Source organism: Akebia trifoliata, chromosome 15, assembly GCF_017979445.1.
Source record: "Akebia trifoliata isolate Shusen 1 chromosome 15, ASM1797944v1, whole genome shotgun sequence".
NCBI classification, from domain to species: Eukaryota; Viridiplantae; Streptophyta; class Magnoliopsida; order Ranunculales; family Lardizabalaceae; genus Akebia; species Akebia trifoliata.
This window is the reverse complement of record NC_141389.1, coordinates 28,888,443-28,906,749: the sequence shown is the minus strand read 5'-3', so window position 1 is coordinate 28,906,749 and position 18,307 is coordinate 28,888,443. Positions and strand designations below refer to the sequence as shown.

The 18,307-nt window shown below is 35.5% G+C and overlaps 3 protein-coding genes across 4 annotated transcripts; 1 reads left to right on the top strand and 2 right to left on the bottom strand.

Moving 5' to 3' along the window:
- Positions 1–1,089: 1,089 nt before the first annotated feature.
- Positions 1,090–8,295, top strand: LOC147385112 (P-loop containing nucleoside triphosphate hydrolases superfamily protein). The gene is made up of 11 exons (XM_086426190.1): positions 1,090–2,257; positions 3,337–3,449; positions 3,535–3,654; positions 5,035–5,122; positions 6,193–6,284; positions 6,379–6,483; positions 6,617–6,726; positions 6,819–6,906; positions 7,185–7,220; positions 7,341–7,427; positions 8,029–8,295. The coding sequence occupies exons 1-10, from the start codon at positions 1,348–1,350 to the stop codon at positions 7,422–7,424; spliced, it is 1,746 nt and encodes a 581-aa protein (XP_086282316.1). The 5' UTR covers positions 1,090–1,347; the 3' UTR covers positions 7,425–7,427; positions 8,029–8,295.
- A 1,968-nt stretch (positions 8,296–10,263) lies between these two features.
- On the bottom strand, positions 10,264–12,450 carry LOC147385111 (pentatricopeptide repeat-containing protein DOT4, chloroplastic-like). Its single transcript, XM_086426189.1, has one exon. The coding sequence runs from the start codon at positions 12,360–12,362 to the stop codon at positions 10,341–10,343; it is 2,022 nt and encodes a 673-aa protein (XP_086282315.1). The 5' UTR covers positions 12,363–12,450; the 3' UTR covers positions 10,264–10,340.
- Positions 12,451–14,342: 1,892 nt separating this feature from the next.
- Positions 14,343–17,639, bottom strand: LOC147385110 (CBL-interacting protein kinase 2-like). Of its 2 annotated transcripts, none has more exons than XM_086426191.1 (2): positions 17,477–17,639; positions 14,343–16,171 (listed from the first exon to the last, which is right to left on the bottom strand). In XM_086426191.1, the coding sequence occupies exon 2, from the start codon at positions 15,867–15,869 to the stop codon at positions 14,505–14,507; it is 1,365 nt and encodes a 454-aa protein (XP_086282317.1). In that variant the 5' UTR covers positions 15,870–16,171; positions 17,477–17,639; the 3' UTR covers positions 14,343–14,504. The 2 variants fall into 2 exon arrangements, with proteins under 2 accessions (XP_086282317.1, XP_086282318.1); XM_086426192.1 differs by lacking the exon at positions 17,477–17,639 and adding an exon at positions 17,221–17,427.
- Positions 17,640–18,307: the final 668 nt, after the last annotated feature.

Below are 18,307 nucleotides of genomic sequence, written 5' to 3'. Positions count from 1 at the left end.
TATATTGGCAATGTGTTTCTACTTGTTTTCTAAATGTCTGGTTGAGGTTCTTTCCTTTAGCACTGCTGGGTGGTTTTGGGACTTTCTTTGGAAATAAAATATTTAGTTCTCTTCAAGCCCTGTTTGGATACAATGTTGAAAGTAGAAAGTAAATAACTTTTAGAATTTGCTTTTCAAAAGGTTACAATTTCTATTTTTTTAAAGTAATTTTTAAAAATTAATTTAGACAATTTTTTTATATTGACTGTCCATCACACTCAGCAAAATTCTCTCGGTCAATGTTGCTTCAGAGATGAAAATATTTTCACACGCGGCCATAATTCCATGGATTGTTTGAACATTAATAACATTGGTTAAAGTTATTACCTCAACATTACAAAGCATGCGGCCATAATGCCATGGATTGGTTGAACATTAATAACATTGGTTAAAGTTATTACCTCAACATTACAAAGTATTATAGAATATTTAAATAATTTCAGCTCTTGTTTACAATTAGTGTTAGGTTCACTTAAAATCTTAAATCTAACAAATAGAAATATATAAAAAAGAAAGAAATAAAAGAGTATGTTTCTATTGACACCCCAACTTTTACTTATTCTCAATCTTTTTTTTTGGGAAAATTACCATTTCATGTGTTGAATTAATATGAAGAAATTTTGAGTCTGGTACATTATTCATTTTTATTCTCAAAACATGTATTTGATTGAGTTTGTTAGTAGGCATTCTAATTTAAAGTGACGGGCTCATTGATAATTACCATGAAAAAAATTCGTCACTTTTAAAATCAATGATATTTGTTCTTTAAATTTACCAGCGAGTTCATTGCTTTTTTATCAACGAGATTGCCACTTCAAATTAGAATACCCACCTGTGAACTCGCTCGAAAACATGTCTCGGGAATTAAAATGAATAATGAATTGGAATTTTTGCAAAAGTATCACGTTCTAGGAAAAATCTCTATTTTTATTTTTTTTATTTTTATTAGGGAATACAAAGTAAAAGTTCGGGTGCCAATAGCAGCTCTCTAAATAAAAGTTGGTGTGGTAATATAAACTCTCAAACAATAAAGCCCCGAAACAAATTAGGGCACACATGGAAAAACGAAACAATGGCGGCAAAAGAAACGAACACTTCACGAGTTCGAAACTTCGATCGCTCACATACTCTCTCTACATTTGGATTTAATCTCTGTTCCTTTTGTTCATCTTCGTTAGAACTTAAATTCTAGTTTTTTCTCCTCGGTAATCTATCCGATCGAATTACTAGTGTTTCTGTTTCGTTTGATTCGGTTTCTCTAGTTTAATTTCTCTATGAAGGTCTGAAATTTCTTTAGAGTTCCTGAGAATGTCTGAAACAGTGGGTTTGAAGTATAAGCTCAATAGAAAACTGAAGTTTGCTGTTGGAACAGCAAAAATTTCTAATAGAGGAAATGAAGGAACAAAAAATAGGAAAAATAGTAAATTTAAGACGGATAATGGTGTTCCTGATCATGAACTAAGTGGTGGCAAGAGGAATTCTAGGTTTGATTCGAAGGATAAACGGAGAGGGTATGTCGTGGAGTTTGATCGAAGGAGTGGGTTTGGATCGAAAACATCTGATTCGAAAAGAAAGAGAGTTTACGCTGATAATCGAGACGAGGAAGGAAAATATGACAATGTAAGGGTACCCAATAGGAGATCTTTGTCTAGGAAGGAAGAAAGTGAAAAAGATGATTCTTTTAAATGGAAAAGAAGTGCAAAAGGAAAATTTGGTGATGTTGAGGCATCGAACTGTAAAAATTTCTCATCTACAAGAGGAAGAAATGGGGAAAAAGATGGATTTTTAGAGGAAAAAAGTAGATTGAAAGAAGTTCAGCATTTGAGAGGTTATAGAGGGAAATTGGATTCAGAACTCAATGTTAAACGATCTTCTCGTAGAGTTGGAGATAGAGAAATAGGTGAAGGAGTATCGGTTGATAAGTCGAGGCCGAAAGTGAAAGTTAGGGATAGATGGGTATCTACCAAATTGGATGGAAGTGAGGATGGTTTACTGAAAAAACATCCAGGAAACAAATCTGACTCGACCAAGCGAGTGGATCAGAGGACTGATAATGATTCTATTGGGAAGTTTACCAAGAAAAAACTAGGTAACAAAAAAGATTTGGAAGATGATTCTGAGGTAACAGCTCGTCCACAGAAGAAAATAAAGCGTGCAATGCGGATAGAGCCATCTGATATCTCAAATAAACGGCTTGATGATGGTATTTCTTTTGATGGTCAGTGTTCTTATCTTCCATTTGAGTGGTTACTCCTTAACGTATTATTATCTGTTATCCATATCTATTTGCAGTGTTCGTTGTTTTGTTTCCTTTTGAGATCTATATAAATTTTATTAGAATTGTATCCAAGTTTTTAGGAATATGTGATTGTGAGCTATGACCCTTTCCATGATGATTGTGGCTTTCCCATTTTATTTTATTTGCTGTTTGCTTCGACTATCCTGGGTCACTCAAATAAGAAATGAAAGCAAAATAATGCAACTTAAGGGATAGTAAAAAAATAATCTTTATTTTCCTGTAAATTTTATTAATTATAGTTTGACGTTGCCATGCCAATTGCATAAGATATGAATCCCTCAAGTTTTTGTCTGATTTAATCCTAGATTATGATTTGTTTTAGGTGGTAGCCGTGGTTTGTGACTTTAGCAATCTATTTTAGTAGAATTGTATTAAGGTAGGGCAATTGGGTTATGGATAAGATCAAAGCTGTAAGGGAGAAGCTTCCCACATTTTTTATTGGAGTGGAATGGAATTTCTAATTTTGGGTGTGACCCCGAGTTTTGGAAACCGAATTCCTCTCAAAGGAGTGGTTCCCTATTTTGGGAACACTCAGTTTTATCCTTGCTAGGTGTGTCTTATTGTCTAGTTCCTATTTTTTTTCCTTTTTTAAATTTCTTTTCTGTTATTTCCTGGTAGGGAGTGCTTTTTGCATTTAGTATCCTATCATTTCCTTTTGTACATTATAGTCAAAAAAAAGAAAAAACCCAATGCTTATTGTTACATTGTTTAAATGGGATTACATAAGAGGTCTATTTTTAATGGGTAAGTGGGTTACATTTACGTAAGTTTTCCTGGGCATTCTTCATGCTATGTTAGTTTTTCCACTTTTGCATTTTGAAACGTAATTGAATGGAGGAACAAGATTTGTTCAGCTGACTCCAAATTTTTAGGATAAGGCTTTAATGCTGATGTTGGCATGGTTGGTTCCTTTTTCTATCTTTTGGGTTGATAAAACAGATTTTCTACTTTTTCCTCCCCAATATTTCCTTACGGATCCTCTTTTGCATGCTTTGCAGGCAAGACCGTGGTGAAGAAAGTGGATCTAGAGGAAAATATTGAAGTTTCAAAGAATGCAGAGTTTCGTGCAATACAACCCAGCCCCTCCATCCTCTCCTTTGTGGAAGATAATGTACTTTAGCTTAGTAAGGCTTGTGATGTTTCGTGCTTTCTTGTTTGTATCATGATACTGATTAACTTTTCAATGCTGTTGACAGTTGTTGGGCCGTAGACGGTTGATTGATTTGCGGAGGGCAGGCTACAATACTGGGTTTTCTGCACCTTTAGATAACATTGCCTTCTCTACAAGTCCGGAAAGAGAACGGATTGAAGAAACTGTACGTTCAGTTTTATTCATGCAGAAAATATCTACTTCCATTGATTTATAGGTCATGCATATGGTTAACTAAAAGTTGTCCCAAGATAACGTTATATATCATTTGTTTTAACCTTGTGGAGAAGGATAAGGTTGCGTTGGTCATTATTTCAGATACTTTAAAATTATATACTATATGCATTATGGGTGGGTTATAATTTTTGAACTACTCAAATGGTTTGGTTTTATTGCTTTGTTTTTAGATGTATTCTTTATGCATTTTCTTGTCATGCATGGATTAGGGCATACAAAATTTCTAGAATAATTGTCATCAACTAATAGTGTCCTGTATCTTCCAAAGTTACAAATGTGTGGTTACAGTTCACGAGCGAGAAAATTTACGTAGAAAAAGTAAACAGTTGAATAGAGAGGAGATATGTGTTGACCCAGATTATTGCTACACTTTAAATTTCATGTTTGTGTCCCATCTAGTATTTGTAGATCCTGGGTCAAAGGAGCCAAGGCTGAAGGGCGAATGAATAGCTGACAGGTTTCAATAGAGAGATCCTTTCAAGGGTGTCTTCACTTGACAAGTTACCTCCCTCTTGCTGTGAACTTGAAGTTTACAAGATTGTGACTCCTGTCAAGCAAAAAGCTTGACATATAGTGTCAATTTAATGATAATGATTACTTTTCAAAAAAAAAATTTAGTGGTAATGATTGCCAATTACACGAAGGATTGCCTAACCTGATTGCTTTTTTACTATAAAGAACTAATATCCCATTTTATTCTCTATTGAAGCATCTGCCTGCTGAACTCAGCATTATAGCAGACTTAACCTCATAGAACAGTTCTTTCGATTAGAAATTGGTATCCCAATAGACTTCCATACTACTCTAGTGGTCTTGCTTTTACTTGCCCAACTTTCGTTCTGGTTGAGAGACTCATTTTAACAGGCATAAATGATGTATCTCACCATACTCATTCTGAACCCAGTTGTAAAACACACAGCAAGAATATGTTATGGTGAACGACCTTGAACTCAAAAGGAGTAATTGGTTTGTTCTTGTATGGGCACTAGAATGAGGGTCTCCAAACATCTAGCATTTAAAATGGTAAATGCAAGACCATGGCTTGTGTCTGGAAAACAATGTGGTCAATAAAGAGGGCTGGTTAATTCACGAGAGGCAAGAATAGTCACAAATGGATGGGTTCATTTAGGCAAATTATTTTTTTCTTTAATAGGGTGAGCTGTGGGAGGCAACTTGATAAGTGGTAAACCATGGGTAGGTTTTTGGGCAAATGTAAACCTTTTGAGGAAGGGACTTAACTATCTTCTCGAACTTTATATTTTCTTCTTAAATTTTTGATAGTCATTAGCTCATTGCCTACTTATCACAGGTATTTAGGAATAAGTTGGCATTTTTTGCGGCTGCTAAGGTTTCCTCATCCTTTCCACCTTTTGAACTTCCGGAGATAGCATTTGCAGGTAACCTTAAGAAATATTATTGGTTATTTTTTCATTCACTATGTTGAAGCTACTGATTCCCATTGTGATTATCATACTTGTTTACTCATTGTATGGTATTTTTCTACCATTTGACTCTTTCATAGATTTTTTTCCCCAGTATTTGGCAGTATTGTAATCACATATTTTGGAAAGAGTCTCTAAGAAGAGTTTTTTGAGACTTTTTATTAGCAAAATTTCAAGGAAAAACCAAATCTCTCATCCATTTCAAAGGTTTTTTCATAATATGTCTCAAATTTCACAAGATTTTCCAAGGTTATATTCTCAAATAGGAGATAAAATAAGGACAAAAATGACAGGATGGAGGTAGTAAGAAAAGATACGAAGGATAACGCCTTGACTGAAGATATGGTTCATGATAGAGTTAAATGGGGAATAGGTTTCATATTGTTGTCCTCAGTGAATAAGGTGTAGACGATGAAGATGCTAAATAAGAAAGATACTACATAAGGGAAAATAAATACAAGGAGAAAAGTGGAAGGATCCAAAAGAATGAGAATCTCTAAGCTCAACATGTTTCGGTGTTCAAAAACAAGAAAACGAATATCTTTCATGATATACAAGAAATTTGCTGTTTCTCATTTGAATTCTTATGACTAGCTCTAGCTTAAAACATCAACCTTGTCTTCTTGCTTGAGAGATACATTGTGTGGATATATTATAGGCTCTAAAACCTGTGGATTACACCTCTTACCTTGGAGCCTTTTATTCTAGTACGTCATATCCTGTACCTTAGGTTGCATAATTATTATCTTTTGTGCCAGGATTGCAATAATTCCATGGACTGATTATTTCATGAAAGGGCCTGTATGCATGTCTCTATACCATGACCACCTTTAGGGATCATCTGATTGTTGGTGGTACTTTAAATTTTCTGTTGGATTATATATACACTTTCTTTCACTTGGTTTGTGTTGGATTTCTTGAAGTGCTCCTTTATCTTGGGCATTTATTAATTTCTGGATCTTTTGATAATGATTGATAAATGAGACAATACAAGAATTTAATGTATTTTAGTTTTACTTTATTAGGAAGGTCAAATGTTGGGAAGTCCTCATTACTAAATGGGCTTACAAGACAATGGGGTGTGGTGCGAACATCTGATAAGCCCGGGCTTACTCAGGTACATATTATTTCCAAGTTGCAACACAATACAAAAATGATGAATTTCAAAGGTTATGGGACCTTCATTGTAATTACTCATGTTTCTTTTGTAGACCATTAATTTTTTCAAGCTTGGAACAAAGCTCTGCTTAGTTGATTTGCCTGGATATGGTTTTGCTTATGCAAAAGAAGAAGTTAAGGATGCGTGGGAGGAGCTTGTGAGTATGCATTAGGAAATTGGTATTTTCTATATAGTGTTCATCTACGATCATGGGGCCACACAAATATTCTACATACCATAAAGCTTATCTTTTATACAATTCTAGTCAATTTGGAACTTGACTTTTGTAGGTGAAGGAGTATGTATCCACACGGGTTGGTTTGAAGAGAGTATGCCTTCTGATTGACACTAAATGGGGTATGAAGCCAAGGGATTATGAGCTCATTAACTTGATGGAAAGGTTTGTTTACCGACACTAGCAAACAACTGATTGTAAGAAACCATTTTAATACTTCTACACAAGTCTAAAGGAATTTAGTTTTAATTTATCAGATCCCAAACAAAATACCAAATTATATTGACCAAGACTGATACGGTGTTCCCAATAGATGTGGCACGCCGTGCCATGCAAATTGAAGAGGTGAGTTGTGGGCTAAACCTGTGACATCTTTTTAGTTTGAGTCGTGATTTCTGATGAAAATTTTCACTCTGCCTGTACATGGCTGACGTGGTAAGGGTACAGAACCATAGATCTTTTCCTTTGGGATATTCGAGGAAAAAGATCAATGGATCGGTGCCTTGCCACGTCAGCCGAGTACAAACCGAGTGAAATTTTCGAGTCAGAAATCATAAGTGTTCCATTTTATTTTATTTTTTTTATATGAGACTGAATTTGGATAATTCTGCCTCGTTTTGCAGAGCCTCAAGGCAAATAAGTCTGTTGTTCAGCCTTTGGTATGACACACGGCACGCCCAATTATTTATTCCTCATCATTCATTCATCATTGATTACATAGATTGATGATTGTTATTGTAAAAAAAACACCTAATTTCTTTGACTCTTTATGTTTCAAGATGATGGTAAGCTCCAAGTCCGGGGCTGGCATCCGAAGCCTGAGAACAGTTCTTGCTAAGATCACCCGTTTCGCCAAACTCTAATAGGTACTAAATTGACCTATTAATAAAAAATAAAATAAAAAGTCAGTATATGATGCATGTGACTACTAGCTGTTATGCCTTTAAATAATATAATTCAGCATTTTAGGTTACCCGATCTCTTGTTTTCAGTGTCGCAATAACTTACTAAGTGGACCGTGTCATCATTTTCCATCTTCCTTATCTTTCAACCATTTATACTTTTCTCCCATTTATTTTAGTGTTTTGTTAACGTGTGCCCTTAGGGAACACGTCAAAGTGTATTAAATATACCTTGGGAATAAGCATTTGAGGGTATTTTCTGTGAATTTTTTTAGGGCAGTTTTGGTATGAAAATCAATTCCTAAGATGTATTTAATGTACTAAGAGCACACACGTTAACAAAACCTTTTTATCACTTGGTGTAATGATTTTTTAACACACCCCTCTGACACAAGCCCCCACCACAGAACCGTAAGATTGCCTTGGGATACACATAACCATAAATGTTTCTCTTATGTATCCTGAGGCTAATGATCTACGGTTCTGTGATGGGGGCACGTGTCAGAGGGGGGCGTCATATTATAACGAGTCTTATACTTGTGATCTGATTCTATTGTGTAAACAGTTGCAGCAGTGGTAGGAAACTGCAAGAGGGGATTGAACCAGTCAGCGAAATCAACGATCAAGATTACATGGAAGAGATGTAAATCATTGACTTGTGTTTAAATCTTAAAGCACTTCTAGGCTTAAGTATACCCATCTTTTCTATGTAATTAGTGGGCTTATGTAACTATGATATTCTGGTGATGGTGATGTCAATGGGGTGCGATCGAGTCATCTATGCCTTGGGCAGATATGTAAATGCCTTTTTAAATGATCTTTTTTGACTTTCTCCATTTCTTGGATAAGTTTGTACTCTCTTTTGGTAGTGGTTTGGGCTGTTTCATAAAATACAACCTTCAATTGGTGATGAGTTGGGAATTGGTCAGGGGAGCATTATAGAAAAGAGAAGTTTTCAAGGCAAAGAAAGATGACACTTTCAACCATCTTCAAATTCTCATCCAATTGAGGACTTATCTTAAGGGCCTGTTTGATTTTTCTTGAGAGAGAGAGAGAGAGAAGACTTTTGATGATAAATTAAATTCAACTTTTGAAACTTGACAATGAGAGTTAGTGTGTGTTTGGTAACACTTCTGAAATTTGAATGAAGGTGGTCTACTTTTAAAATTTAGATTTCAGAAGTTTTATTTTTTATTTGTTTCGTTTTAGATTTTAGAATCGATATTCAAAAATTTTGAATCAACACTGGATGAAACTTTTGATGTCTAATTTCTAGTTTTTAGACCTCAGAAGTATTACCAAATATAGTACTTTGGCTATCCTTTGAGAATTCTTTCCGATGTTGCGGAGAATTTCAACTCCAACTCTAGTACTTTGTTAAGTTGTATTGGACGGTGTAGATCTTTCAATTTGTGGTCCACCACGATTGATTGATGTAGATCTGTGGACCACTAGTATAATTTTTAAAATAATAATATAAAAAATTATTTGAGGAATAAAAGAGGTTTGGTTTTAGGTTCCTATCAATATGTAACAAAAAAGAATCAGATCTGCAATCCAAAACCAGTCATTTTCGACCTTAAAGGGTAAATATTTTCCTTCTCATCATGTTCAACTTTAAAATTATATCTGTTTCAACACTTAAACATCAAGAACCTGATAGGATTTTAGTAGATAATAAAGTTTTAGGAGGTTGAAGATGAGGGATTTAAAGTCATTTTCGTTAGTCTTTCAGAGAAGACCAAGTAAAGGGGTGTATCATTAGTATGACAACAATGGGGGCATCTCAAATATTCAGCAAAACGTGGTGGGCTATGTCTAAATCACAAAAATCTGTAATCTTTAAGTGGGACCCAAAGCGCACTATTCTGACCAAGACATCCTAAGAAAAGTCAAACGTAGGCGTCTCCACGTCTCACCAAAAACTCTTCAAATTCAGAGGAACCCCAACCCACCCAAAATAAACGACAAAAACTTCAACTACCGCCACCATCCCCACCTCGAACGAGTCCATCTCTCTCTCTCTCTCTCTGTGCGCGAAATCCTCGAAAATGTGCCCTCTGAGGCTAATTCTGCTCTTTCTTTCTGCAACGATTGCAGGTTTCTTCGTTTTAAAGAATCTAAAATCCAAACCCGAGACTCAAAATCTCGAAGAATCAGTCAAACCTATCGAAGAATCAGAACCACCTGTTCCTCGATCAATGAAGGTACTTTAATCAATTTTCTAGGGTTTTAATTCTTGTTCTTGTAGTGTTTCATTTCTTTAGCTCCTATTTTTGATGAATTTGGTGAGGGATTAATTAAAAAACTTTAATTTCTTCTGCATTTTTTTTTTTATTAGGTTTTTTCTGCAATTGGTTCGGGATTCTGGACTTGCGTTGACATGGCTAGTGGAAGGTATTTGTGGAGGCATTTTGCGGCATCGAAGCAATCGTGATCTTCTTCTTCAAATTTGTTTTATTTATGATTTGTGATGGTTAATTTGTCTATTGTAATAGTGGATCATTAGAAAAACTGATGATGAAAGGGGAATGTAAAGCTGAAAATTAGGGTTTTCGAATCACACGCATTTATATGATCCTGTAATGTTGTTTGTATCTACAAAATCAATCATGTTCAGTTCTCTGTCTTTGTAATTTTGACGTCTTTTTCTTAATTTTGTGAAAAAAGGAAATTATCCTCTCTATAATGTTTAGTGGATTACGTCTCCAATTTGCAAGGTTTGGTTGGTTAGTAGTTTCTTCTTCTTTAGGGATTATCAATGAAGAAAAATGTCTTGAGAGAGAGAGAGAGAGGGTACCAAGCAAATAGATAATTAAATTTACAATGGGTTTTATGCATAAAACAATATATGTACAACAGAAGTTATTCTACAGGTCATATTGCTTCAACCATGCTATAACCTGCTATCTTTCTCAATCCCTTCTCCTTCACCAACATTCTCAATCTCTCGACATCTCTCCATCGACCATGCTCTGCATAAAGGTTCGATAAGATTACATAGTAGCTAGTATTTTCCGGGTCCAAGCTAAAAAGTCGTTTGGCTGCAAATTCCGCAACCTCAATAACTCCTTGTGTTGCTCTACAGCCAGCAAGCAAAGCACCCCAGACACTCGCGTCTGGCTCCACCGACATCGTTTTAATAAACCCAAGTGCTTCTTCAATCCGCCCTCGGCGGCTAAGCATATCTACAATGCAAGCACAATGTGCAAGTGTAGGACTAATACCAAACTTCTCTTCCATACAACTAAACCACCTCCAACCTTCCTCTTCTAGACCACAATGACTACAAGCGGATAAAACAGAAAGAAAAACAACATTATTGGGCTTTGTCCCGCAATCTAACATGTCGGCGAATGTGTCAAGAGCCTCCTTTCCACACCCATTCATTCCATACCCATTTATCATTGAACTCCAACAGATAAGATCTTTGGTGGGAAGTTGATCAAACAGAATTTTCCCTTGACTCAGTCTTCCAAATTTGCAATATAAATCAATCAAAGCTGATGTTATAAATGGGCTTGACGAGTACCTCGCTCTAACTACATGGGCATGGATACTCTTGCCTAGTTCATGAGTATCTATCAGAGAGCACGCTTGTAACAAACTAACCAAGGTAATCTCATTCGGTTTCTCTTCCGCTAATTGCATCTGTTTAAACGTGTCCAATGCTAGATATGGATGCCCGGCTTGAGCGTAGACTGAAATCATTGCACTCCAAGCAATAAGATCTTTGCAAGGGAGCTGACCAAATAAAATTTGTGCCGAGCCCACGTCACCAAAGTCTGAATACATCTTCAGAAGGACGGTCACAATAGAAATGGATGCCAATAGACCCGCTTTTAATACGCCACAATGCAATTCCAATCCAAATTTAAGTTCTTTTGCTTGTGAACATGCCCCTAATGTATTCCGAAAGGTGGTTTCATCTGGTTTGAAGCAAGAATATCGCATTTTGCAGAACAGATCCAATGTTTTTCTTGGACACCCATTTTCCGTACACCCACAAATCAAGGTGTTCCATGAGACTAGATCCTTATTCTCGATACCCTCGAAAACTAGAATTGATGACTTCAAGTTCTTGCATTTGACATACATATCGACAAGCGAGTTTTGAACGTTGATAATTGAAGAGAAATCCTTTTTTATGGAGTACCCATGTATCTGTTTTCCAAATAACAAAGCACCAAAATTCGCACAAACAGGTAGAACGCTCACAATGCTCACATGATTCGGTTCCACACCAAAACATTGCATTTCTCGAAAAACATCAAAGGCCTCAATGAATTGGCAGTTCTTCGAACATGCCACAACCATTGCACTCCATAGAACTACATCCTTTGTGTGTACATGATCAAACAGCTTCCACACAATTGCAATATTATACAGAGAATAGAGACCTAGAAGAGCTGTTACAACAGAAACTTGTGAATCGAACCCGAGTTTAATCACAAATCCATGAATTACCCAAGCCATCTCTTCCACATCGATAGCACCCAAGGAGCGAATTACGCCCAAAATCGTCACATAATTCGGTCTACAATCATGTGTAAGCATTAATTTAAACAACCCAATGGCCTCTTTTTGCCGATTACTCCTAACCAACCTTGAAATTGTCGCTGTACAAGAAAATACGTCTCCAAATACATAGTTCGGAACTTTTAATTCTACATAATTTTCACGGGAAGCAATGTGAGATATTCTTAATTTTGATTTCAATACGAAAACGTTTCTTTGAGGAATTTCGTCGAAGGGTTTGTGGGTACTTCTGGAGAAAGATACAAAATTGAAATTTCGTGAATCAAAGAGTTGGGTGTTTGACCATCTGAGGAGATTTGAAAGAAATTTGGGATTTCTAGTAGGAAACAGAGAAGTGAAAGAGAAACGAAGAAAATTCATCAGACAACGCTCCAATTGTTCTTGATTACTCTCTCTCACAACCGTCTTATTATAGTTACGTGAAGTTGCATAATCAATGAAATTATGATTCGATCTGAAGCGTTCAATTAGTGGACCACTCATCTCTCAATACATGGGCTTTTTTTGCCGGGTACTGAGATCTAGATGGGCCTTATGATAAGGTCCATTGGTCTATGTTAATTGTTAAATAAATTTTTTTTTTTTTTTGAAAAGTATAATATATTGATTAGAAAGAAATACAAGAAACAAAGAGGCCGAGGAAGCCTCAAATAAGAACAACAAAACAAGGAAAAACAACATTAGTAATTACAGAAAGAGTGCCATCTAAACACAAAATCGTCAAAAGTAGTCCCCGCGAACTCTATATTCTGCTTTGACCAAAGGTATAGCAAACCCAAGATCTCCAAAAAACCTGTGTGAGAGCTACTACTCTTATTATTGAACACTCTGTTGTTTCTTTCGTTCCAGATCCCCCAAGCGATAGCCGAGGGGAGCAAAGCCCAAAGGATCCTTTTTCTGGTATGGAAAACGTTACTAGTCCATTCTACTAACAACGAGGAGAACTTACGAGGAGGGATCCAATTAAAACCAAAGAGACCAAGGAAATACGACCAAATATTATAAGAAAATGAACAATGGATCAACATATGATCGACAGATTCCCCATCATTCATACAAAGAGAAAAATATGGGTTATAGTAGAAAAATATTGGGTCTGCTATACATTTGAGCATGAAGAGCCCATACGGCCCATCTACTACTCTAATAGTCCTACATATCTATAGCTCAGTTGGTTGACATAATGCCGAAATTAGACGATGAACCTCATAAAATCTCTTTTGCCTCATTTTATTTTATTTTATTTTTATTTTTTATGATGGGGGTGTCCGAACTTACATCCCAATAGGAGAATCGGAAGAGCGGCATTTGCAACGCCCGCACATCACACTCACCGGGTAAGTGAGCGTGCACGAGGGCCGAGGAAATAATGCACATTTGCCTCATTTTATTGATGTGGTTTATTCTTCATCTCCAAATTTCTTTTTTCCTATTTAGCACACATGTGATAGTATTGCAGTCATGATCATTTATGAATCATGATTGTGTGTATGCATCTCAAAGATATTACCCACAAAATTGATTTGATCCTGAGAGAATGTACGTTGATGTTTAATTACAGCATGGGATTTCGTTGGAAAGAAAATTAGTTTTTGATTGGGAGATTAATCACTGTCAGAAAAATGTTACAACAAAATCGTTGATTGTGGTTCAGTTAGAATTGACCTAAGTCCATGGGTGAAAGCGGTAATTTCATTATATCAACCAATGAAGAATACAAGTTATTTACGGTGCAACTTGGTCCGGCTCAAACTGAGAATTGAACTAAACCGATAGCTTTGGTTTGATTCGGTTTGGAACAAGTTGTGGTTTAGTTCCAAGTTACGAAAATGAAGAACCGATCAATTTGATTCGATTCTCGAATCAAGCTTGTATAAAACCGAATCAAACCAAACCAAGATTGAACCCTTATGCAATAAAATAAAAATAAATATAATAATTATGAATTATTGTAGGAGTTAGGACATAGGTTAGTGATCTTTAATGAATAAACTAATGACATTTTACGAATAGATTTGTGATTTATTATATGAAATTTTATAGAATATTAGCAATCGATAGAATTGAACCAAACCAAACGAACTTTAATTCGATTTGATTCCAATAGAATTTGGTTCGGTTCTGATTTTTATTTAGGGAACCGACCTATGTTCGATTTGGTTTTTATTTAGTGGAACTGTCTGTCTGTCTGTCTCTCTCTCTCTCTTCAATGACATAGAGTTGCAACATAGTCCGAAGTCACCAATCGGGAATAGAAGACCCAAATGAGAAAACTATATACCTAGGGGTTGATTGGACAAATATTTACCCAAAAATTATAGTTTGCAAGTAACGTGAGACTTGTGTGAAAAAAGACTTCAAAATTTCTTAATGGGTCAGAACAGGAGTTGTTCTTGGAGAAAGAAAAGTAACATAAGAAGAAAACAAAAACTGAAATACATTAAGAGAAACTAGTAAACGAGACGACATAATACACGACAATCAGGGATGTACGTAGTATTCTCAAGAAGGCCGAAGTTGTTCTTGCTGTTCTTCCTGTGTCCGTTGCTGCTGATCACCATGCCAAACCCAAACAATGTCCTTGAGAGCAGGCCTAATATTTTGTTTCAATATCGTCTGATACTCCAAAGTATCACCATTCGATTTCTTCAACTCCACCAAATGAAAAGATGGAGTGATCTCAAAGATTTCCGCATCGATTGACAACAATCCCTTCATCCCATTCTTCCGTCCCTCAAATTTCAACAACCCACCATTCTTCTTGTATACTTTCATCCTTAGACGCTTTGCAATGTTCTCCAATTTAGAGATGATGGCTGTGGCAGGCTGTTTGGATATGAATCGTTCTTCCGTCTTGTCGTTTTCCTCGAAAAGGCCAGAGAGATCGAACCCCGCAGAGAGTGAGATTATATCAAAAGCATTCAAGTTAGTTGGTTTTACCAACACTTGTGTTATATTCGCAGAAGTATTGCTATCGTCGCAAGAACTTAAAACTACATCAACATCAAGTGGAGTTTCTTTGTTACTTTCTGTCTTCGATTTTATTGATTTGGTGATGAGCCCCCTTTTGAACCAAGAATTTTCCATGATTTTTGCAGTTGAAATCCTTGTGTTTGGGTTCGGATTCAAGATCTTCGACAAAAGCCTACATACTCTTGAAGGGAACCAATTAGGACATTTGAAGTCCCCATTACCAATCTTCCTATACATCTCCATCAAATTAGAATCATGGAAAGGGAAATAACCAGCCAAAATAACAAACAAGATCACACCACAAGACCATATGTCAGCTTTAGCTCCATCATACCCTTTTCTACTGATCACTTCGGGAGCAACGTAAGCAGGTGTTCCGCAAGTCGTGTGCAACAACCCATCTTGATGCCTAGATTCGGTAAGGGCACTCAACCCAAAGTCTGAAACCTTTAGATTCCCATTCTCATCCAACAGTAGGTTTTCGGGTTTTAAATCACGATGATAAACACCTCTACTATGGCAGAAATCAACAGTGCAGATCAATTGCTGAAAATACTTCAGTGCAACGTCCTCATCAAGCTTTCCCTTGGCTACCTTGTCGAAGAGCTCGCCACCTTTAGCATACTCCATGATGAAGTAAATCTTGGTTTTGCTAGCCATGACCTCATAAAGTTGTACAATGTTTGGATGCTTAACCAACCTCATTACAGAAATCTCTCGCTTTATTTGATCCATCAACCCGACCTTCAAGACTTTCTCTTTGTCAATTACTTTAATGGCCACACTTTGGCCAGATTTAAGGTTTCGCGCATAGTAAACCTTCGCAAACGTGCCTTTTCCTAACAATCTCCCTAATTCGTATTTCTCCATCAATATACTCACTTTATTTTCCATCCCTACTAAGAAACCTTATATGCAATAATATGCTAACCTTTCCAACCAAAAGGATTTTTTACAAGAAGAGCTCAACCATCATCGATAAGGTCGTGTTTTAACAGAGTAGGCTTTCTAGAACTCGTGCACCCATTGAACATTTGGGCACGGAGTGAGGATCGATTGCTAGGAATAGATTCATCAAGGACAAGTAATGGTAACTCAAATGGAGCTACAAGTTCATTGACCTCAAAGAAGGACTCCATGGTGCAAAACAAACACATCTTTCAACATTCTCAGGTTTTTCGTCTGTCAGCGATCGACTACAGAAAGCACAAGAAAACGGGTACGAGTTAAAATCAGACATTTGACTTCCAAGAACAAAGCAAAAATTTTTTTTTTTTACGATCAGGGCCTCAATTCACCAATAAACAACAGATATAACCTTTAAAGAAGGATGAGAATTCCAAGCTTATAATTGTAAACGAATAAGTATTATTGGAACCATTTAGAACATAGTGACAAAGTTGGGATTTGTGAAAATTCAACAAGGGAAAATTTTGAGGAAAAAATCGTCAAAAATCGCGTGAAAATTAAAATGTAATCTTATACCTATGGATATTGTAAAAATGAATATTTCCTATATTAAACATAATATTCAATAAAATAACAAAATTTTATATTAAATATAGATAAAAATAAAAATTTCCAAGCTTTGTGAATTCTCTTTGATTCAATTGCCGATGGAAAGAATCATGAATTAATCGCAAAATTTTTAAAATATTGGAATTTTTTTCACTATGACATAGAGTAGTGAAGGACAAGCAAGAAAAAAAATGAAAATTCAATAAGAAATTGAAATCTAACAACTTTTTACTACCAATTACAAAGAGAAAACTTTCTCAAAAATTTATCCTCATCAAGAGAAAGAAAAACCCTTTCTTCTCCATGATTAAAACTCATGCAAAAGGTATCAAAGGCCTTGGTTCAAATTGAAATTGAAGGTTTTAAAAGAAAATGATCAGTTTTGAAGTAGTAAGAAATTATATGAAGAGACATGCCTTGAATGAAACCAACAACACAAAGTAAGAGATTTCAAATTAACTTTCATTAAGGGTTCGATTTAAAATGTCAAAAAAAAAAAGTATTTTTTTCTTCAAAAAGAGCAGATTGAGGATTGCAAGTAACTTTTAGAGCAAAAAAAAAAAAAAGTACCAAAATTTTCAACTAACCAACAAAATTATCAATAAGAAAAACAACAATTTTCCAAACAAAGAGCACCAAATAAACCGAAAAAGAGCAAATTAAGATTAAAAACATGAAAAAAGAGAGTAAATTAAGACCAAAAAGACTAGATTCATCGATAACATACCTTCATTTACAGATTAAAAAGACTGAATCAATCAACCTCGCTAAAGTTCCACATAATAGAATAATAATCTAATAGCGAAGAACACTAAATAAAACGATATAAAATCCATAAATTTGTAAGAAAAAAAAAACCGAAACAATAACGCAATCTCGACTATAGATTTTAACGTCAGAGATCGTGGAGATTCACTAATTTGGAATCTAAGAGATTCTGTCTTAAATCAAAATATTTGGAAATCAAATATAATCCAGCTTACCTTTGGTTCGAAAGAGGAAACTGTGATGGATCCCACCAAACATTCGAAAAGACATAGAATTTAGTACTTTAAATAGAGAACAAACGCACTGGCTCCTTTCGAATATTCGGATTCCATCACTGAAACTAGTTTTCGGTTCAGGAAACTTAATATTTTGAGCATTAATACCAATTTCTGTATTCGTTACTTTAAATATTTCCACTTGGCTTCATGGTTTTTAAACTCGATATCCCGTCTCGTCTCATTCAGCTCCGATACCGAGTCGTCTCGGATGGATTTTTCGATACGTTTGAGATATTTCATGAGATAACTCAAAAAATTACACTGTGAAATGTAAAACTCTGTCAAAAAATGACTTTGTGAGTTGGTCTCGTTTAGCTCTGATACCAAGTTAACTCGGGCGATACGTCTCGATCTCGGATGAGTTTAAAAATCATGTTTGGCTTTCTTTTTTTATTAAATGTCCGATTTTTTTTTAGTGATTTAGACATACCCTCTATGTTTTGGGAATATTTGAGATGGTCTTGTATTTTTAAGGGTAAATTACACTTTGACCCTCTGTAATTTGGCATAATTTCATGTCGACCCCTTAACATATTGATAATTATAGTTGCCTCCCTTTCATAGACTGTTAAAATTCAGATGTTATTTTACTATTTTGCTCTCATTTCATAAATTGTTAACCCATTAGATAACTACATGCGAGGTATGTATAATTATCAAAAATATTAAGGAGTCAACATAGAATTATGTCAAACAATAGGGTGTGAAAAGTGTAATTTACCCTATTTTTAAGATTAATGCTAGAGTGAGATACATGAGGGACATCTT

Excerpts from the sequence above, each read along its gene's own strand:
- LOC147385112 (XM_086426190.1), top strand. The coding sequence starts at position 1,348 with ATGTCTGAAACAGTGGGTTTGAAGTATAAGCTCAATAGAAAACTGAAG. Across the intron at positions 6,285-6,378 it reads ATAAGCCCGGGCTTACTCAG|ACCATTAATTTTTTCAAGCT; the intron begins GTACATATTATT and ends TTTCTTTTGTAG. Across the intron at positions 7,221-7,340 it reads AGTCTGTTGTTCAGCCTTTG|ATGATGGTAAGCTCCAAGTC; the intron begins GTATGACACACG and ends TTATGTTTCAAG.
- LOC147385111 (XM_086426189.1), bottom strand. The coding sequence starts at position 12,362 with ATGAATTTTCTTCGTTTCTCTTTCACTTCTCTGTTTCCTACTAGAAAT.
- LOC147385110 (XM_086426191.1), bottom strand. The coding sequence starts at position 15,869 with ATGGAAAATAAAGTGAGTATATTGATGGAGAAATACGAATTAGGGAGA.